Source organism: Haliotis cracherodii, unplaced genomic scaffold, assembly GCF_022045235.1.
Source record: "Haliotis cracherodii isolate W230 unplaced genomic scaffold, xgHalCrac1.p SCAF_12, whole genome shotgun sequence".
Taxonomy (NCBI): Eukaryota; Metazoa; Mollusca; class Gastropoda; order Lepetellida; family Haliotidae; genus Haliotis; species Haliotis cracherodii.
This window is the reverse complement of record NW_027266267.1, coordinates 34,702,126-34,725,569: the sequence shown is the minus strand read 5'-3', so window position 1 is coordinate 34,725,569 and position 23,444 is coordinate 34,702,126. Positions and strand designations below refer to the sequence as shown.

Below are 23,444 nucleotides of genomic sequence, written 5' to 3'. Positions count from 1 at the left end.
TTCTGGTCTGAAAAAAAAAAAACCTCTTAGATTTGTCATCAGGTTTTACTACCAACAACCCTCCAGCATTCGGACCTTCTCCAAAAGTAATAATAATAATAATAATAATAATAATAATACAATACAATACAATTCTTCCAGTTACTGTCTACCTTAACGGGTTTGTGTATTTCGATCCGATAGCCCTCAAACACCCAACTCTTTCATTCACCTCTACACCCTAGAAACGTCCTAACGTAACTGACCCTATTCATGTTTCTACACTGCATAACACAGACACATGTACAACGTACTGTTAACACACGGTGACATGCATCAACTAACCATCTACCTCAATAGGTTCTTTGTGTGTAGGGTATCCTATTGTTCCCTTGCCAACGTCTACACGATTAAGAAGAATTTCATAAAAAAATGCAACCCATTGCATTATCAAATAAGCCAGAAAAAAACCTCTAGAACTACACACACACACACACACACACACACACACACTTCCCAATGAATCCACCTTGCTTCCGTCTAAAAACATCGTGTGGAAAGTTAACAAACTATGAGTATTTAACATGCATACATATATGTATTTCGTTAGTTCGACCAGCCTCTGAGAGTTTGTTGAAACAGTTAACACATACATGTTTTAATTTTAATGACTGAACTGACAAAGTAGACACAATTTATGGATAACAACTTCTTAAATACCAGGGATGTGAGCAGTTTTTCCCGAAAAAAGAGAAAATGTCTAGGGGGGTATGGGGGCATGCCCCCCCCAAGAAATTTTTAAACATTTGATTGCATTTTAAGCAATTTCGTGCAGTTTGGACATCATTCACACCAAGAAATGTAATAAGTCAATGGCAAAAGTCAATAAGTCAAATAAACAAGATGGCAGATGCAGTATAATTTCGAAGTTAAATCAGTACTTTTAAAAAATCGGGCTACCCGCCAGGTCTGGGAGCAATACTGCCATAAACTTCAACCCCCATCCCCCAGACACAAAGACAACTGTCACAAGCGTGCAATGTCTGACCCTTTCCCCATGTTGAAGCATATTGAAAAAAACTTACCTTGTACTTACCTTTTGATGAAAAACAAACAAACTCCATTGCAAACATAAGACATTAATACAACATATATCCCCATGACATGGGATTTTGGACGCTGAAGAAACATTAATAGTTTCTTCGCTTATCACATGAACAACTGTAAAACATCTCATTCACTTACAGGCTAAAAGACAACTTTATCTTAAAAACAAGCCATCAGCTGACTCTGAGTATTTACAATTTATGTGTGACGCCACACCCCACGTTATAGTGCAAGTATTCGTGACAGAAAACGTATGATGTCCGAAAACCTATGCTGGTGAAAGCCCTGATCGAAAACAGGACAATCCGCGCCAAATGTCCGGTTTTCGATCATATTTTACGGAGTGTTTTTTTTAAAATAATTTAATTAAATTTTTACGCGGAAGATGATTTTTTCCGAGGACTACTGTTTTAAAAAACGCAATTTTCCGCGTTTCCGCGGAGATTTCACATCCCTGTAATACTGTAAAGGCAACGTTTCTGTATAGATCCTTATACCGTTGTCAAGAAAGACTTTCTTGACTTTCTGTATTTCTTGACAACTGTGTAAAGATTTATACCGAAACGTCGCCTTTACAGTATTAAAGAAGTTGTAATCCATAAATTGTGTCTACTTTGGAAACCGTCAACTTCTAAGTAATGCCTAACCAACAATTCATGACTGAACTGATCAGAAGTGAGTGAGTGAGTTGGGTTTACCGCCGCTTTTAACAGTATTTAAGTTATATCACGGCATATCAGCTTAATGTGGGAAGAAAGCCCGAAGTGATGCAGGTCTCAGACGTTCACCACTGTTGAAACCCACGAGCACGGGTATGGTGCTGACAAACCTAGAAACATAATCGGGGCGAACCGGGATTCGAACCCACAATCATAGGTTTCTGGTGAGCCCAAGGGACGCAACTCTGCACAGTGAATCGCGGCGCCTAAGACGAGTGGGCCACCCCTGCCCCCGAACTGATTAGAAAGAAAGACAATGAAGCTCACAGTTTGTGTCATAACCATCCCTTGTAACGGATTCATAACGTCCTAAACAGTTGTTTTAGAATAAATAATCAGTAATATACATTAGTACTTACATTCACCACACGTTTTTTTTCTGTGCCTGTGGGGGCTCGTCAGTAGATCAGGGTTTTAACGTGGGATGCGATAACATAAGTAACAGCTGTCATCTCGCATGACGCTGTAGTAAAACGTGTCAAGTATGGAATACTGTGAGGGACATTCTCGCATTCTCGACTTTTGGAAACGAGCTAATTGTGCACACACAAAAATTCTCGTGTTTTTTTATACATAGCACTTTTTTAGCAACCCATGCTTGCCGTAAAAGGCGACTAACGGGATCGGGTGGTCAGGCTCGCTGACTTGGTCGATGCATGTCATCGATCCCAATTGCGTGGATATCAGTCATATCAAATCCATGGAAAGTAAAATAATTACATTGTTTCTAAATTCGTATTTATACACACGATAAACACATGCACTAAACAGCTGTTCCATTCTGTGTCTTACCGTGTTACCCTATATTACATTAGGTTCCTGACGACCTCGGGTAAACCTTGTAACCAGCTCATCTTCCAACACAAGGCGTTGAAGCGGTTCCTTTTCATGAAAAAATAGAACCCCGATACAACCAAAAGGGACATATTTTCAACATTAGCGCTCCCAAAGTTATCAAGATTGTCATTATCAGTGTTAGTCATAAACTTGATGGCCTAAAGTACTCACGGAAATGAAAAAAACCCTGTTTTTCTCAATTTAAAAATCGACACAAAGTGTTACGTCGCTGTAAATACGAAATAACAAAACAACTCGAAAAGTACTAGTCTGGATTTGCTAGTTTGACCTCAGTGAACAATACAAAATGTACGTTACAGGACGTAATTTGTCGTCACTTTCAACATTCAAAAATAAAACTAAGTCCAAATTGACATAGCAGAAACAGACTATAGGCATTATGCACCTGTTCTCACCTGTCGTCAAGGTGTCATGGACATTCAACTTGATCTACTTACACCTGGTTATGCCCTGTTTCACAATAGTCTGTTTTATTCACATTTTTACACACTTTTACTTGTAAAAAGGCATAAAAGCCTTTGATACGCTGTATTTGTGCCAAGGCCCAATTAGTACTAATTGAGTTGTTTGAATATTTACTTATTTTGCATATTAACTGCATTTATTTAAGATCTGAGGTCGAAAAAATAGGGTTTTTTTCATTTCCGTGAGTACTTTAGTTTATATACCCTTGCACTGTACCATGTTGCAGTCATACACCGTCTGTGAACATACAACCCAATGCTTGTCATAAGAGTCGACTATGCTGGTCAGAGGTGGCGACTAACGGGATCGGTTTGTCAGCCCGGCTGACGTGGTTGATTCGTGTCCTCGTATCCCAATTGGGTGGATCTATGCTGATGATATCAATCACTGGATTGTCTGGTCCAGACTCGATTATTTACAGAACGCCGTCATATAGTTGGAACGCTGCTGAATGTGGCTTAAAACAACAACAACAACAACCCAAAACAAATAACATACAACCGTAAGCATTAGTAAAATGTATGTTGGGCATCTAATATTTGACAACTTATTTTCTGAGAATATGGATCGAAAGGACAATTTACATTTTTTAAAACTACTTTGGTGACAATGGAAAAAGTACCGTTTTGGGATCCGTCAATAATAATAATAATAATAATAATAAGAAGAAGAAGACGGATAATCTCTGCACACATGCCACACATAGAAGTCTGTCAATTCACGCGGAACACGTGAAAAATGGCCGCTCTTCACAGAGAGCACGATCCATCCATTCACATCATAAAAGTTACATCGATTGGAACAAGGAAGTCAGATTCACAAAAAAAAAGGGTAGTGTGCTATATAAGTTAGCTACACGCTAAATCGCAAGGAGCAATGGAGAACGAAGCGTGGTTTATTGCACGATAAAACATTGTTCTATCATGACGTCATTTTTGGAGATTCCAATATGCGGTCGCAACGTGATCGCATCATATATTTTTTGAGAGAGAAGTGTCCAGTGAGCTGTTCCACATAGATGTAGCTGGTATACACCTATAAACGCAGTGGCCGAACGATCGCATCCAAAAGTGGGAGAATGGGATAATCGTTATTAAAAGAAAAGGTACAGATATTTCAGCTGGACTTGTCCGACATTGCCGAGGTCGGATTCTATTGAGAGTGTCATTAAATGATTATTTTTAATATTAAGCTAACTATATTTAAAGCAGGCACATTTTATCAACATCCTGAAAGTTGCCATACATAATGTTGATATCTAACATAAGAAATACACGACTTGTTTATCGTACAATAAAACACTGGAGGGAGATTAACCACTCAGGGCTGAGACCCTTATCATGTTTATGGCTTATGGTTGTCCCTGCAGTTTTACGGTACGATAAAACAACTCCCACTCGTCGTTTATTTCTTAAGTAACCTACACCACTGATACACAAGCCCTGCACTGGCTGCAAAATACGTCTCTCCTGTGTCTCCACTAGTGGAAATAAAGGGCTAACCATTGGACAAACCCCAACACACAGACCCCTATCAGTCATAATCCTTTCATTAATATTACTTCACTTTACCTGGGTCAGGCTCGCTCACTTGGTTGATGCATGGCATCGTATCTCGATTGCGCAGATCGATGATCATCATGTTAATCATTGATTGGTCTGGTCAACACGGTTCAACACTGCCGTCATGTAGCTGGAATATTGTTGTGTGAAGCGTTAAACAACAAACAAAGAAACAAACAAACTTGGTGTCAGATTCCATGAATTCGGATTAAAGCATATCTGTACATTCAGCAATGTATGCAAATGCTCATTTGAAAAGAAAGGAACTGATACTAACCCCAGATTCAAACACGGACGTGGGGTGATAAACTGTGTGTGGACCACAGTTACGTGGCCTTATATGACAGAGCTAGAAACAAAAAGTATGCTTTCCACGCCTACAAATGGATGATCCGTTACTGGGTAAGGCTGACATCTATCCCTACGAAATTACATCACAAAGGTATACCTGATAAAGGAGCTTGCAATGCGACGATCTTACTGCTATTACTGATAAGATTTAGCCAACAACAACAAATCGTACGAGTTACATTGGGCATTTTACTAGCACAAACAAGTTTAAGATTACAGAATATTGGTGTTGTAAATTCATAAGGGTATGCTAGTTTGATACATGCAGCATTAAAGTGTGATTCTTGTCGACAGGTAATACATCTTGTTCATTCAATTTAAATAAATAATTCAATACTAGTTTCCTTTGTTTGTTTGTTGTTTCACGCCGTACTCAGCAATATTCCAGCTATATCTGTAAATAATCGAATCTGGACCAGACAATCCAGTGATTGATATCATGAGCTTCGATCCACGCAATTGGGATTCGATGACATGCATGAACCAAGTCAGCGAGCCTGACCACCCGATCCCGTTATTCGTCTCTTACGACAAGCATAGTCGCTTTATACAGCAAGCATAAAGATCAAACCTCTATATGTGGAAAACTACAATAATTACTTCTAAACATGTCTGCAAATAATAAAAAAAAGTTTTCAGTAGATGTATCATTGGATAAATATTTTTTTCATATGTTCTGAACACCTTAAATTATTTTTGGATTACACATTAATTACACATATTTAGGTCTATTATTGTTATTACCTATGATGGTTTGCCTGTGAAGATGGCTCTAAGTCTGCTCTTATTTCATGACTTCTCGGTTGACTATTCTTTTCTGATCACAAGATATATAAATCTCAAATCATCCTTGAATGCCTCTGGGTTCATCCTTTCAATTCGTTTCTTGACAGTGTCGTACATCCCATCAACAATCTTCTCCTTCTCCTCCAGTGATCGGGAGTCTGAGAGACCATTCATGAAGGTACTGTTGCTCCAGTTCCTGTGAGCGGATACGAACATCCTGGCAAACTCCTCCCTATCATCAATTCCTTCCTCGTCTTTCTTCTTTCTCCAGGCGTTGTAAAACACACCAGGGCTGACCACAGTTTCAGCTGACAAGATTGATAATCCAGATGTTGAAACAGCTGACATTTTGTTATCGAATGGTTTTCTCAGCTGGTCCATGTTATGCAAACAAGTTGAAAAATTTGTATTCAAGAACTCTTCTTTGGTGATTTTACCAGATTGACTGTATTCCTTCCATACTTCATTCAGCAGTCGTATAAAAGAATCAGCAACGTGTCTAATTTCTCCACTGTTTCTGTCCACACACTCACAGCAGGCACCTACTACAAGCAGACCTCCCTGTTTCAGTTCTCCACTTCTTTTCAGTAAAAAGGTCTCCCAGTCCAAATCGGCTTGCTTGTGCAGTGCAGTCTTCTCCTCAGCACTACTCATGGCATCTTTGTATATTGAGTCCTTATAGGTCGTTGGAGTCTTCGACAACCAGTGGACAGATGCCATGCACATGATGAAATGCATTGAATTTGAAGGCACACACTGCTTATAGAAGTTTGTCCCTGAAGCAAGAACATAGACGTTGTCCATTTCCAGAAGGTAGGACGGCGGATCAGGGATGATTCCTGACATACGTTTGAACAGGGAGTTGAAGTCATTCATTTCTGAATCTTCATAGATAACCTGGAACTGGGTGTCGGGGCCATGATGATCTTTCAAAGTTGCCAACAACTCACCGAAAATGGCCATGGCGGTGGATCCATCAGCTGCAGCGTAGTCGCCAATGTTGAAGACCGAGTCCTTGGAAGTGAAAGGAATGGTTTTGGCCAAACTGAGAATCTTTTCTCGTACGGGTTCGACGTATCCAACATTGTGTCTTCCGAGTGTTGATCCATAATTTCCGTCGCCTGTCTGTCCATACGGGCGATATGCTTTCGGAATATCTGCATAGTATCTCACTGGAACAGCTGCAAATTCCTTGTGCAACCGTAGATGTGTTCTTATCGCAGAATAGAAGAGCCGGATGGACATAGCTTATTATTCAGTTGTAAGATATCCGTTTCGAAATTATAGCCTGAAAAAAATGAAATCTTATATATTCGCCTCAGGGTTTATTACATCACCTCTCACACCCCTCCTCCCAAAACCTCCCCCACAAGCGATAACAACAACGACCACAACAACAGTAACAATGAATCCACCTTGCTTCCGTCTAAAAACATCGCGTGTAAAGTTAACAAACTATGAGTATTTCACATGCATACATATATGTATTTTGTTAGTGTGACCAGCCTCTGAGAGTTTGTTGAAACAGTTAACACATACATGTTTTAATTTTAATGACTGAACTGACAAAGTAGACACAATTTATGGATAACAACTTCTTTAATACTGTAAAGGCAACGTTTCTGTATAGATCCTTATACCGTTGTCAAGGAAGACTTTCTTGACTTTCTGTATTTCTTGACAACTGTGTAAAGATTTATACTGAAACGTCGCCTTTACAGTATTAAAGAAGTTGTTATCCATATATTGTGTCTACTTTGGCAACCGTCAACTTATAAGTAATGCCTAACCAACAATTCATGACTGAACTGATCAGAAGTAAGTGAGTGAGTGAGTTGGGTTTACTGCCGGTTTTAACAGTATTTCAGTTATATCCCGGTGTGTCAGCTTAATGTGGGAGGAAAGCCCGAAGTGATGCAGGTCTCAGACGTTTACCACTTCGGTGAAACCCACGAACATGGGTATGGTGCTAACAAACCTAGAAACATAATCGGGGCCACCCGCGATTCGAACCAAGAATCATGGGTTTCTGGTGTGCCCAAGGGACGCAACTCTGCACAGCGAATCGCGGTGCCTTAGACGACTGGGCCGCTCGTGCTCCCCGCCTTCAGTTGAGAATGATGAAGAATTGTTTAATATTGTCAACAGTGTAAAAGACATAGTAAAAGATATTCAAAGACATGCAAAAAAAATGGCACAATCTGCAGATTCAATTTTCCTCGTCCTCCAAGCAATGAAACTTTCATGTCACGAGTAGGAGGTCTTGACAAAGAACAAAAAAATGATGTGCCTAAAACCTTAGACCGTGCTGTGAAGATCTAATGAATATGAAAGTGAGGGCCATACCAGATGCTCAAACAATTTTGAAACTGATTTGGCAAGGATTAACAAATGATGAGCAAATATTTGAGTCAGTTGATGCATTGTTCACCACAATTGTTGTTTCGCAAGACATATTTCAACTAGCATGTGATACTCTATCCAAAAAGACAAATGTTGTGATGAAACACAATCCTAATATGTATGTGTCAATCAGTACAAACCAGATCTGCTCAGATGTTGGAATACGAACATGGACATTCAGTATATAGTTGATGCCTACTCTTGTGTTGTGTACATCATTTCGTATATCTCAAAGTCAGAAAGAGAAATGGGATCACTGTTGATTCATGCAGAAAAAGAAGCAAATAAGGATATCACTGATGCAAAATCTGCTCTCAAGAAACTTGGTGCTGTATACCTACCCAATAGAGAAGTGAGTGCTCAGGAAACTGTCTTTCGAGTTTGTAATTTGTGATTGAAGGAAGGATCACGTAAAGTACAGTTCATTCCAACTGTAGACCCTGTCAGAATGAGTTTGACTCTTAAAACCCTGCAGAACAAACGACAAAGTGGTGAACTAAACAACATACAAACAAATGAATTGTACTTGTGTTTATCATAATTATAGACCTGTATTTATCTTCGTGACTTTTATTGCAAAAGCATCTTCTACATAATATGAATGGACTCTTCTTGTATCATCATGAATATGGACCTGAGGCCAACTTCTTATTTGACAAGGAATATAATTGTTGAAAATTACATTGATTCTACTTGATAAAACAATGGGCAATAATGGATGTCCTTTTATTGATTGAAAAGACACTGATATGTTTAATTTAGTTCATTTCAAGTTAATGCACATGCTCAATTATTTTGTGTATAATATCATATGTACATGAGGTGCACTGTACATATTATGTATATATATTTAAGAAATATAAACATGTATCTGAAAAGTGCTAATCTAAACGAATTTGTAAATCTTGTTTAATGAAAGACAATGACATATTATTATCATCTGTATTTATAAATAATGACTTTTGTAGTAAAAGCAGTTTGTACAAAATATGTAAGACTTGTTCTTTATTATCATGATTAGGCCAACACACAAGACCCGTGAAGATCCAGGGTAGAATAGGTCTTCTGCAACCCATGCTTACCGTAAAAGGCGACTATGCTTGCCGATAAAGGCGACTAACGGGATCGGGTGGTCAGGCTCGCTGACTTGGTTCATACATGTCATCGATTCCAAATGCGTGGATCGATGTTCATGATGTCAATCACTGGATTGTCTGGTCCAGACTCGATTATTTACAGACCGCCGTCATATAGCTGGAATATTGCTGAGTGCGACGTTAAACAACAAACCAACCAACCAACCAACACACAAAATACCAACTTGTTATCTTACAAGGAAGATATTTGTTGAAAAATGTAATACTATTGATTCTACAAGATGTGTGAGTGTTTGTTTTGTATACTGTTAATATATACTTCTTTTTCTGTGTGTATGTTATTTCTATGTATAGATTTTAGCATGTATATATAATTTAGCTGACCTAAAAGAAAAGAAATTCATGTCAGCTTATGTAAATTTCTCAATTATTCTATGTATTACATGTTATACATTCTAATATGATAAAACCAAGGACAGATTCATTACAATAGGTTTGTTTGAATATGTGTAGAATGACATGACACTTAGAGTTTAAAATTACTGATGAAACTGATGGAGATGTGGTAGTTTACCATAATCGCATGGATAAATATTACATTGTATAATCATGGCCCTTGGTTGTTCATTGGGGACTGCCCATTTAATATTCCCTTTGTGCATCATGTACCTGTACACAAGGGATGTCACAATTCACTGATGTATCTATATGTTTAAACCTGATGATAGGGCACACAATAACCTACTGATGTACATGTATCAATTCATGTTTTAACTGTATCCAATATTCCAGAAGTGGTATTTACATTTGCAACAACCTGATCTAATTTGTACTGTTGAAAGAAATGGTGCACTCATGTATTCAGAAGGAAGTGGTTCCATAACTATTTGACAGTAATTCATAAACAAATGCTTATGATATGGTGAGAAACACAAGATAGACCCTACTTTTAGTAGAGATTTCTTATGAATCTGGAATTGAATTCCGTCGGTGAAGTCTGTCCTATGAAGGGGTGTTGAAGCCTTTCATGTTTGAATTCTGTTTAAATATTCAAAATGGTTTTTTTATTTCAAGTCTAAAACACCTCAGGGTCCCTCCAAATTGTATTTTTGTGGTGGAGTGAGTCCCATTAAGGGGTGTTGTAGCTATTCATGTTTGAATTATGTATAAATTTGCATAATGTTGTTTTTTTATTTCAAGTCTAAAACACCTCAGGGTACCTCCACATTGTATTTTCGACGGTGGAGTGAGTCCCATAAAGGGGTGTTGATGACGATGAAATTCATACATTAGATCCACATTGTTTTCATTGTGTATCAATTTTCAAAAAGTATTATTTGTGTTTCACTACAACCTAGTATGTATGTAAAGAAAAGTGACAAAAACATTCCATAACCTTTACTAAAAGCAGAGTTCATTTTATGTTTTGGACTATAGTATAGTCACTATACCATAAGCATGTGTTCGTCAATCACCATCAAATAGTGATGATATCAGGTGTTCGTGAAAAGGTGAGTATTTTTGATAGCCGGAGTAGTTATCAGGCCAGGTTGTTGCAAAATGTAAATACTATCCTTTTGAATTTTTGTTACAGAATTAAAACATGAATCGATACATCCATAGGTTATTGTGTATCCTAACAACAGGTTGAAACACATACATACATACATACATACAAACATACATACATACATACATACATACAAACATACATACATACATACATACATACAAACATACAAACATACATACATACATAAAAAGAAATTCATGTCAGCTTATGGCACATACATAACTGATACATGCACACACACACACATACATTACAGACCCGTGAAGATCCGGGGTAGAATAAGTCTTCATCAACCCATGCTTGCCATAAAAGGCGACTATGCTTGTCATAAGAGGCGACTAACGGGATCTAGTGGTCAGACTCGCTGACTTGGTTGATGCATGTCATCGATCCCAATGCGTTGATCGATGCTCATGATATTAATCACTGGAGTGTCTGGTCTCCAGACTCCAATATTTAAAGACCGCTGTGATATAGCTATAATATTGCTGAGTGCGGCATTAAACAACATAAATACATACATACATACATGTTGGGGATATACTGATTATGTTTTTTTTGTAATGAGTGTATTCAATAACAATATTCTATTTTCAGTATTATAACAATTTGTTTGAAACATAAACAACATTAATCTCCCTGGGGTTATACCTTTGAATAATGATCATCCTTTCATGACAAGAATGCAAGTAATATATTTATAACCTAGATGAATGCATTTATTTCAAAACTTTGATCAAGTTGTATTTAAATCAGATACAATGACATGAACTATTTGGAAGTGTTAGTTTTAATCACAGGAACTCGATATTGGTCAGTAAATAAAAATATATACCCCCTGTATGCAAGTACAAAAAAAAGAAAAGGATGGTCACTCGCCATCTTGCCGGTTTGTTTACATTCGATATCCATGGCGACTTTTCTATTATACGCTTATTGACAAGCCCATTTCTGGCCATAGATTGATAGATAACACAATTCTACACATGTGCAAGTCATCTACATTCGATTAATTAACCTAACTTACCGAAATATCAAACAGTATCAAATTTCGCAAGCTGGAAAAATGTTACCACCCCCGAGCGGAAGTATATTTCAAATGCGGGCAGAATCGAGCGAGGCACCTTATTGGCTGAAAATACGCGGCCCACTAATTAAAGAAATTAGCGCGAAATTTGAAGACAGTTATCTGGAGTGACAGTTGCATCTAAATAATTACATCAGATAATTTCTTCAAATGTTAAATATTTATTATAAATATGTTTTTCATTTTATTATATACTTGTTATCTAAAGCTAATTTATTATTAGCTAGTGAATTTAAACAATGCATCACTATATTGATATAATAAGCACATTTTCATGTTTATTGCCTGTGCCTGATCACATAATGAATACTGGTCATGCTGATCGAAAATGAATAAAGTGAACATTTCAAGTTTATATATATCATTAATGCAAAAGTAATAAATCTCTTTGAGAATAATAAGTAAATTACAACATTAAATGATCATATGAACATCGCAAACCAACCCAAATCTCATGATGTGTCACGCTAAACATTTCAATTCAATTAATCATATAAACATATCAAATAATCATAATTTACATTATTTCAGATCACTGTCTAAACATCTTGGCATCATATCACTATTCGACCCGTGAAGATCTGGGGTAGAATAGATCTTCAGCAACCCATGCTTGCCGTAAAAGGTGACTATATGCTTGTCGTAAAAGGCGACTAACGGGATCGGGTGGTCAGGCTCGCTGACTTGGTTGATGCATGTCATCGATCCCAATTGCGTGGATCGATGTTCATGATATCAATCACTGGATTGTCTGGCCCAGACTCGATTATTTACAGACCGCCGTCATATAGCTGGAATATTGCTGATTGCGGCGTTAAACAACAAACCAACCAAACAACCAACCAATCATATAACTATTCATGATTAGCAGAATATAAAAGGGTTTTGTACATTATATATTAATACCTAAACGGCATCATGCTGGAGCTTGTTTCCAAATTTAACAACGATACAATAATCCAAACAATACGTAGAGACTCAAAATGCTAATGTCAGCTTGAAATGATGCAAAATTAATGATGGACGCATTTACTGTAATTCACTATCGCGCATTTCGTGTCATTAGTTATTTTAGTTTTTTTTATTTGTCATTTCCGAAGGACCAAAACTGACCGAGTGTTAACTTAGTCCAGCACTACTGCTAGCCATGAATCTACCTGTATTTACGACAGGACATATTTTACTTTAGTACTGTGTTGAAACGTGTACCAAAATATTGATCAAGGATACTAATTTTCATATACTGAACAACAAAAGTTCCTGTGACATTGAATATGATTTAATTCAAAGTTATGTTTTTTACCAAATCTGAGACAATTTCGGTTTGCAACAGATAAAAGATTCCTGTAAGTGTTCAAATGGTTTAATTTGCCATACTGATTTCAGAAAATGCAAGATTTCATATAAAAAAACACACATCAACATGCCGAAATAGCATGTTACAAATCAATAGCGTGTGTGTCCACCTCTGGTTGCGATGCAAGCAACACATCTTCGTCTCATGGAATGGACCAGCTAGGCGTCGCACAAAGTCCTGTGGGATATCTGTCCATATCTCCTGGAGCATGTTTCGAAGTTGCTGGAGTGTCTGTGGAACATGTGGTTGACGTGGAAGGCGCCGATCCAACTCATCCCACATGTGCTCGATTGGTGAGAGATCAGGGGAGCGGGCCGGCCAGGGAATGACATTCACGTTGTTTTGTTGAAGAGAACCCGGAACAAGTCGAGCAATATGAGGCCGGGCGTTGTCATGTTGAAAGGTAATGCCTGGGCCATGACGACGCAAAAACGGTAGAACAACAGGGCCGATGATCTCGTCGCGGTAGCGCTGTCCGTTAAGATCTCCGGCCCTCTACCACTATCAAACAGGTCCTCTGTCTTGCTTTAATCCCACCCCATACCATAACGCTGCCGTCCTCGGACCGATCTTCTTCCATGATACAATGATTGACGTTCACCTCGACGTCGGTACACTCGAATCCGTCCATCGCTGTGACTGAAGTGAAAACGAGACTCGTCAGTGCATAGAACTTGTCCCCTCTGCATGGCCGTCCAGCGTAGACGCTGTCTGCACCACTGTAGACGTGCTTGACGGTGGTTTCCTGTCAAAATGGGACGTCTGGCGGGTCTTCTGGCGACAATCCCTGCACTTCTGAGGCGACGACGTACGGTTTGTGAAGATATTCGTCGAAGGCAAGGGATGCTTCTTGCAGTCACTCCTGCTGGCTGGATTCGATTTCGTATGTGTGTTGTTCGAATCTAGTTGTCTTATCGATTATTGGTCACGCGTGGCCTGCCACTCCGAGGATGGTCTATGTTTGCATTCGTCTGTTGCCAACGTTGCCATAAACACCAAATGGTGTTTCTGTGGACGTTAAATTGTCTTGCAACATCACGTTGACTCGATCCTGCTTCAAGTATACCAATGGCTCGCAGACGCTCATTTTCTGACAGTCGTGGCATCTCGTAATGTTGAATAATTTAATTTTGTTGTTTTTCTGAGTGGTTGTTGTCAGCACGATGCTAAACAATGCATATGGGATCCCGTTATCGCACATGTTTTATACCCATTCTTGGGTAGTGAAATGCATGGGGCTTGCATAAAAGTAAACTTTTGCATGGAATGCATGCTTTTAATTTCTGTAGCAGTTGCGTTTTTGTGACTTGATTCCATACATGAAAACCAAACTTTACTTGTTTGAAAAATACACTAAAATATTGGTGTCACAGGAACTTTTGTTGTTGAGTATATTTTGGTGACCCAAATTGATTTACACTACAACATACTTAGGTGACACACACATCGAGGGATCTTTCCAAGGTAGGGCCTCGTCTTGGGTGTTTTTGTCTTGCCATATCTTTTTTCACCAAGAGGTTTGATGTTCGTCCCGAACGATAATATTGCCTGCTCCCTTCTTAGTTTCTACTTGTAGTGCTTCTGTTGAAGCACCTGTTGTTGCACCTTTGGTTAGCATTAGGGCTTTGTGTTGTATTCTGTCGAGGCCGCTCAAGACAGTTTTTGATGCTGATTGACAGGCCTCACAACTATAGTCAAATTTTGATCTGATAAATGATTTGTAGAGGTCCAGCTGAATGTCAGTCGAGGTACCCCAAGATGTGCCAGAAATTTCCCGCAATACGTCCAGGTCCTTATGTCATCTGTTCTCCACATATTCTATATTCTATGTCTCTGCTATGTGCCTACGACAATGAAAGATTCTTCAGATGACGAAGTGGTGCGAGCCATTGTCACAAGGACATTAGCCTCAGCAGCTGGGCTGACTTCATACCATCTGTACCTGGAGTATAAGCTCTAGGAACCTAGACCAATGATCGATCAGACAGCGTACAAAGATTATTAGCTCTGTGTATTTTCATATCATTAATATAATACGTTAAAAATAATGCTTGTATCATGCGAGCCATGTCAATCGTAAAATGATCAACGTTTAAGATATAATTTCGCTCAGTGGAGCACATTTTAGAAACCGCGTATGACTACAGTGTTTGAGTGAAGCACCTGTCATCATATAGTGCCAAATGATTTGCAGATCACCCCCACATCAGAAAACCCTTATCTAAACTGAGTCTTAGTCGATAGTATATTGAGGAAACAGTTATTGAATAGATGTATGGAGATTGAAGGTAGTTTATAAGCATATATATTTTAGGCTCTTTGCGAAATGAATATTTAATTCTGTATGAACCGCTTTCTTGGTTTACCTTTGCACGTTTCAATTTGGACCTCACCTCGTTACAATGTGGAGTGGAGTGGGGTGGAGTGGAGTGTAATGATAATTTATTCACAATAAAATTTTGGTAGTTCATGAATCATTTAAATGCATCAATTTTGCCATTACATAATGTGTGTACAGACCAATGGCAATTGTTCTTATGTTGTTCATATATATGTACGGACACATACATACCTTGGTCAAAAGAGGGCCACATTGTACATCTGACGTCTCTATTTATCAGTTGTTATAGCAACTAGAAGAATCGTGTATCAAACAACACTGCTTCTGTGTACACAGCATTGTTTCGGAAGTTCAGAGATTATTTGTACTTACTTTGATTCGTTAGTTTTACGTACACATATTTTGTTCTCATGAAAAGGTGTGGGCACAAGTTATCACAACTTAAGACGTCCCCTACTATAAATAAAGTTGTACGTTGATTTACTACTATTGCATTGAATAACAGAAGGGGTTGAAACATATTGTCCAAGGGCGTACGTTTCGGCCCTCGGATGGTAGCTCAGGGTGATGACGGATGACAAAACTCAGGGGTGATGTTTAAGACGACAGCAGCCATGTTTATTGTTGATGGCTTGGAATAAGTCGAAAAGGTACATGTTGATAATAACGTGACAGAACGCACACCGGGACCAAGTGGCCAATCTTCCCGGGTGGGAGAACTGTTCTGTCACTTACACGAGTCGATCTTCTGGCCGTCTCCAGGCTGTCTCCCTGACTGACCATGTCAGTCGGTTTTTTTAGAGCGAGGTATTACATAACGTGTGGCAAGGTCATTGTCCCACGTGTATGTATATACGTAAGATCCGGCGACGTTAGGAGGTGTTATTTAAAATTTATAGATAGCGCTGGAGATTAAGGGTCCTGCCCGGAGGGGCTTATGATAAGAGGGGATACGCCGAATGTTTGCTGAATATATTAAACAGACAAAGGGCATAGAATTTCGGTGCACTTGGAAACATATTGAACCAGTTAGGTATTTAGATAAATGAAATGTAAAATAAAAGTATTGAAATGGTTTGCACTATTTAAGTAAAAGTATTGAAATGGTTTGCACAATTTAAGTAAAAAAGTATTGAAATGGTTTGCACTATTTAAGTAAAAGTATTGAAATGGTTTGCACTATTTAAGTAAAAGTATTGAAATGGTTTGCACTATAAAAATATGTTGCAACGTTTACGACAGAAGACATCTCAGCTCACAATAACCAACGCCAAAGAACTTCGGATATTTTATACGTATTAGCTCGTCCCGACGATGAACTTGAATTTAAATCCTTATTGATGAATATGTCTTAGATATAGAATATCAGAGCTTTTTGACTACAGCCTTATGAATAATTCGAAGTGACAGACTCTAAATTGCAGAACAGCAAGCTTTGCAAAATCGTTTCTTCCTGATACAGTCGAACTCTATAATTTCTTGCCGACTGCATATGCTAAAGCCAGTACATTGGAAGATTTTAAAAGAATGATAATAGGTGCTGAAAAGCATTTCAACAAACACGCTTTGAGCTATTGCTATTGAAAAATATCTATTGTTACATAAAAGTAGATTCTATTGTGCGTTCATAGATCTTAAGTCAGCGTTCGATTCAGTGGGTAGGACCAGTTTATTTTACAAACTCTGGAAAGGTAATGTTAATGGTAAAATTTGTAGAATACTTAAAAATATGTATGAAAACGTTACATCTTGTATATTTGTTAACGGTGGCTACACAGACTTTTTCCATTTCCAGTCAGGTGTACGACAGGGATGTGAATTATCTCCATTTATGTTTTCATTCTTCGAAATGATATTGCTGACTCTCTTTATTCAGACGGGCAACGTAATATCCAATTAGGAATGATTGAACTTTTTATTCTAATGTTTGCAGATGATATGGTCTTATTCGATAGTGCAGTAGTGGGGTTGCAAAGATGAAGATGTATTGTCATAATAGGAAATTGTATATTAATATAAGCAAAAGTAGAGTTATTGTATTTAGACGCAGTGGTCGTCTTGGAAGATATGAAAAGTTTGGTTTGGCACTGACATTACAGAAATTGTTCCTACTTATAAATATTTAGGTTTAATCTTTCATCATCTGGTAGTTGGTACTTTACACAGAAGACAATAGCTCTACAAGCGACGAAATATCTTATCGCTTTAAAATCAGGCTCAAGGGATTTTATGAAACTTCCTTATATTGTACTTTTACAGATATTTGATGTCAAAATACTACCTGTTCTTCTCTACTGCTCAGATATATGGGGCTTTCATCCGTCTCAAGATGTTATCAATGTACGTGATAGATTCTGTAAGAATATTTTACAATATGGGAGATTTGTCCCAATATAGTTGCTCGTGGTGAGCTTGGACGTTATTCACTTAAAGTCAATCAACATGTTCGTATTACCAAATATTGGCTCCGACTTGTTTCTCAAAAAAACTAATATAATTCTTAGCCATGCTTATTCATATCAATACAATCTGGCAGAAAAAGGATTAAATTGCTGGGCACTAAAAGTAAAACAACTTCTTTATTCATATGGTTTTGGCCATGTGTGGAATAGTCAAGGAGTAAATCATATTGGTTTTATTGATAACTTTGAAACACGAGTGGAGCATGAACACACGCTTCCAGCTCGGTCGAAGGGTAGCTACATTGTACATATCGCCTGTCTGTACTGTCATGAGCAATTACATTCTCAACTTGCACATTTGTGAATGAATCAACATTGCATCCATCGATCGAAACAACATTGTGTGCGAAGTTACCAGGCTATGGTTTTTAAACACATTTCGTTAGAGACTTTGTGGAAACCGTGACAACATCCATGTGTCAATTGTAATGAGTGAACTGGTCTTCTGAGTTATCCAAATCTTGTTCTGAAACATCACAATCCATACATATGTTTTATTTCGTATTAAAGATACGAGAAAAGAAACTCGACAATGACTCTCAAAGGTTTGGCTATGTGACACGGAAAGTTTCAGGTTTGCACACCGAGGAACAAGAGCAGATAAAGCTTACACTTTCACATAATCATCACGTGTAACTAACTTATCAGACACTCGTAGCAATTAAACGTCGAAAATGTTGTTTCAGAAATATAATCAGTAATATACATCAGTATCATACTTTGACCCATGAAGATCTGGGGTAGAATAGGTCATCAGCAACCCATGCTTGTCGTAAAAGGCGACTATGCTTGTCGTAAGAGTCGAGTTACTGGATCGGTAGGTCAGGCTCGCTGACTTGGTTGATGCATGTCATCGTTTCCCAATTACGTGGATCGATGCTCATGATGTCAATCACTGGATTGTCTGGTCCAGACTCGATTATTTACAGACCGCCGTCATATGGCTGGGATATTGCTGAGCGCGGCGTTAAACAAACAAACAAACAATCACTATCATACTTACATTCAACTTCTCAGCCTGTGGCTGCTCATCCCAGGGACAGGTCATTAATCAGGTAATATATAATGTCTACTTTAAAGTTGGAGTAGCAGCTGTACTGGAACAAGATTATTCCTTTGCCCGACATGGGCTCAAAAAGTTGGTTGCAATTTTACTTCGTAGTTCAAATGAGAGATTCAGTTTTATGTTGTACACCTACTTTGGAATTGGCAGGTTCTAAAATAGTATTGAATGAATGAATAAATATATGAATACGTTATTCGGCAGAATGTGATAAGTGATGCTTATATTGCTTGGTGCTTGGTGAATAAATCATTACCCTAAAGTTATGACCCAACCTTGTATGATATTATGTAATGATTAATTGTATAATCGGTCCATAGTCGGTTTACCAAATCATTCATTCGTTCATTCATTCACTGAAAATGGAAACACAAAGCCTAGTCCATAATTCGGTACCTCCTGGGCAACTAAATGAGACGCGAGGCAGGCCTTGGGAGATAGGCCTTGAATCGCAGCTTTATACAGCCTGCCTTCTAGCTACAGAGACTTCGTTTGACGTGTGACTTATGTTTACACTGACAACCATACAACAACCAGGCGTGTCGCGGAATAAAATAGCAAGTCAAAAAGAGGAGTGACGCAAGAGTAAGTATGCTCAACTTACTCGAAGAGAACATCTGTTATTGTTTGTTAACAACGAATGCATTCAAATAAAATCATTATTGGGTGAGAAAGGGGTGTTAAGAACAACCTCAGTCCGTCACAATGACAGCGCGTCGTAATACATGTACATCAAGTACAAGACGTCAAAATGGCGGACACGTTAGACGTGACGGGAGAAATTTTCGAAGTTATTAATGAACCTGTGGTGGTTACATTTGTTGGTAATCATTGACGAATTGAATCTTTGTAAGGTGATTGTATCAAATAGCGTTAAGGTAAATTCATAGATTGCTGTAGACAGTCACTGTCAGTCTAGACAAGGATCGAGTCGACACAACGATAATTTTGTTGTGTGCAATTCTTCGTTTTGATCACTAGGAGGGGTCGTAGCTAAGATATTCATGAACGATTATGCAGTCAAACTCTCTGACGTTTCTCAACGTATGCTAAAACTCTGAGTTCAAGATAAAATGATCCAAATAATCAGAAACGACGTTTCTGTATGTATTCGTGCTAGGGATTCTCAGGGATCCCCCAACAATGCATAATTAGTCTATCAGTGTTTACGTGATTTCAAGAATACGGTCTCACGAAAAACGCATGAACGTTACATTGAGTCGCTCATGCACTTATGAATGCCAATTTCGCCAATCAGAATGAGATATCTAAGTATGGACCTGATACAGTTAGTAGATTATTAAATGATGACCCTAACCCACCCTTACAATTTATGATGAAGCAGTGACATCGATGACGATTACGCGCACTTTCGAGTCAAGTTCGAGGAATCCAGAAGAGCAAGAAAATGTATTGAATGTATAATGATCCAGTTTATATTGATTTTTTCCAGGCATGAAATAATACAAACAAGCATGAAATACTCACATCCCCCGCCATTATGACATGTCGGGTGTGTGCAATGCATTAGCTCCTGTGAACTATGTTCACTGGGCCTTTTTGTAAATGGCCTAATTGCAGCACTAAAAAAGTTATTACTGGTGTTGTTTTTCCATCTGCAGTTTATGATAGAATATGTTACTGAATTTGTAATGAGTAAGGATGAGACATATGGACGAACAACTTCTTTATTACAATTAGGAACGATAGTTTCGGTGTAGGTTCTAACACCATTATCAAGCAAGTGAAGTACAGAGTATGGTTGACAAGAATAAATATTGTTTATACAGTTGAATAGGTTTAAGATCAGTTACACTGTTGTATTTGTAATGAGTTGTGTTTCTATATGAAGTTAGTCAGTGAATGCAACAACTGTGTCCATGACACTTTTGGAGGAACATACACTCAAGCAATGCAGAACTTACCAACAAGAAAGGAAATGTATTCAATACTGTGAGATGACATTATGTGCCAAGTTTGGTAAAGAAATATAGTACGTTTTTCAAGATCTGCTCCTGAAACCGGGACTACCGCCATTTTCAGTCTAAGTCAAAGTCGTTGCCATGGAAACACGAAAAATAACTTTTTTTAAAAATACAAACTTTCAAAAGGCACCAGTTCACCACTAGATCTATCTATGTGCCAAGTTTGGTGAAGAAATATACTACGGTTTTCAAGATCTGCTCCGGAAACGAGGACTACCGCCATTTTCAGTCTAAATCAAAGTCGTTGCCATGGAAACACGAAAAATTATTTTTTTTAAAATCCGACGCTATCAAAAGGCACAAGTTCACCACTAGACCTATCTATTTGCCAAGTATGGTGAAGCAATATAGTACAGTTTTCAAGATCTGCTCCGGAAACGAGGACTACCGCCATTTTCAGTCTAAGTCAAAGTTTTTCCCGTGGAAACTCGAAAAGCAACTTTATGAAAAAATCCCAAACTATCAAAAGGCACCAGTTCATCACTAGACCTATCAATGTGCAAAATATGGTGAAGAAAAATGGTACGGTTTTCAAGATCTGCTCCGGAAACGAGGACTACCACCATTGTCAGTCTGAATCAAAGTCGTTGCCATGGAAACTCGAAAAATAATTTTTTTTTAAATCCGACACTATCAAAAGGCACCAGTGCACCACTAGACCTATCTATGTGTCAAGTATGGTGAAGCAATATAGTACAGTTTTCAAGATCTGCTCCGGAAACGAGGACTACCGCCATTTTCAGTCTAAGTCAAAGTTTTTCCCGTGGTCTAAGTCAAAGTTTTTCCCGTGGAAACTCGAAAAGCAACTTTATGAAAAAATCCCAAACTATCAAAAGGCACCAGTTCATCACTAGACCTATCAATGTGCAAAATATGGTGAAGAAAAATGGTACGGTTTTCAAGATCTGCTCCGGAAACGAGGACTACCACCATTGTCAGTCTGAATCAAAGTCGTTGCCATGGAAACTCGAATATTAACTTTTTTAAAAATCCCAAACTATCAAAAGGCACCAGTTCACCACTAGACCTATCTATGTGCCAAGTTTGATGAAGAAATATAGTACGGTTTTCAAGATCTGCTCCGGAAACGAGAACTACCACCATTTTCAGTCTTAATCAAAGTCGTTGCCATGGAAACTCGAAAAATAACTTTTTTTAAAATCCCAAACTATCAGAAGGCACCAGTTCACCACTAGATCTATCTATGTGCCAAGTTTGATGAAGAAATATACTACGGTTTTCAAGATCTGCTCCGGAAACGAGGACTACCGCCATTTTCATTCTAAATCAAAGTCGTTGCCATGGAAACACGAAAAATATTTTTTTTTAAAAATCCGACACTATCAAAAGGCACAAGTTCACCACTAGACCTATCTATTTGCAAAGTATGGTGAAGCAATATAGTACAGTTTTCAAGATCTGCTCCGGAAACGAGGACTACCGCCATTTTCAGTCTAAATCAAAGTCGTTGCCATGGAAACTCGAAAAATAATTTTTTTTAAAATCCGACACTATCAAAAGGCACCAGTTCACCACTAGACCTATCTATGTGCCAAGTATGGTGAAGCAATGTAGTACAGTTTTCAAGATCTGCTCCGGAAACGAGGACTACCGCCATTTTCAGTCTAAGTCAAAGTTTTTCCCGTGGAAACTCGAAAAGCAACTTTATGAAAAAATCCCAAACTATCAAAAGGCACCAGTTCATCACTAGACCTATAGATGTGCAAAATATGGTGAAGAAAAATGGTACGGTTTTCAAGATCTGCTCCGGAAACGAGGACTACCACCATTGTCAGTCTGAATCAAAGTCGTTGCCATGGAAACTCGAATATTAACTTTTTTAAAAATCCCAAACTATCAAAAGGCACCAGTTCACCACTAGACCTATCTATGTGCCAAGTTTGATGAACAAATATAGTACGGTTTTCAAGATCTGCTCCGGAAACGAGAACTACCGCCATTTTCAGTCTTAATCAAAGTCGTTGCCATGGAAACTCGAAAAATAACTTTTTTTAAAATTCCAAACTATCAAAAGGCACCAGTTCACCACTAGACCTATCTATGTGCTAAGTTTGGTGAAGAAATGTAGTACGGTTTTCAAGATCTGCTCCGGAAACGAGAACTACCGCCATTTTCAGTCTAAATCAAAGTCGTTGCCATGGAAACTCGAATATTAACTTTTTTTTAAAATCCGACACTGTCGAAAGGCACAAGTTCACCACTAGATCTATCTATGTGCCAAGTTTGGT

General features: G+C 38.2%; 1 protein-coding gene across 2 annotated transcripts; it reads right to left on the bottom strand.

The window, feature by feature from the left end:
* Positions 1-5,278: 5,278 nt before the first annotated feature.
* On the bottom strand, positions 5,279-11,993 carry LOC139457811 (uncharacterized). Of its 2 annotated transcripts, XM_071239157.1 has the most exons (3): positions 11,928-11,993; positions 8,572-8,699; positions 5,279-7,115 (listed from the first exon to the last, which is right to left on the bottom strand). In XM_071239157.1, the coding sequence occupies exon 3, from the start codon at positions 7,070-7,072 to the stop codon at positions 5,849-5,851; it is 1,224 nt and encodes a 407-aa protein (XP_071095258.1). In that variant the 5' UTR covers positions 7,073-7,115; positions 8,572-8,699; positions 11,928-11,993; the 3' UTR covers positions 5,279-5,848. The 2 variants fall into 2 exon arrangements, with proteins under 2 accessions (XP_071095258.1, XP_071095259.1); XM_071239158.1 differs by lacking the exon at positions 8,572-8,699 and having other exon boundaries at positions 11,928-11,973.
* Positions 11,994-23,444: the final 11,451 nt, after the last annotated feature.

Excerpts from the sequence above, each read along its gene's own strand:
- LOC139457811 (XM_071239157.1), bottom strand. The coding sequence starts at position 7,072 with ATGTCCATCCGGCTCTTCTATTCTGCGATAAGAACACATCTACGGTTG.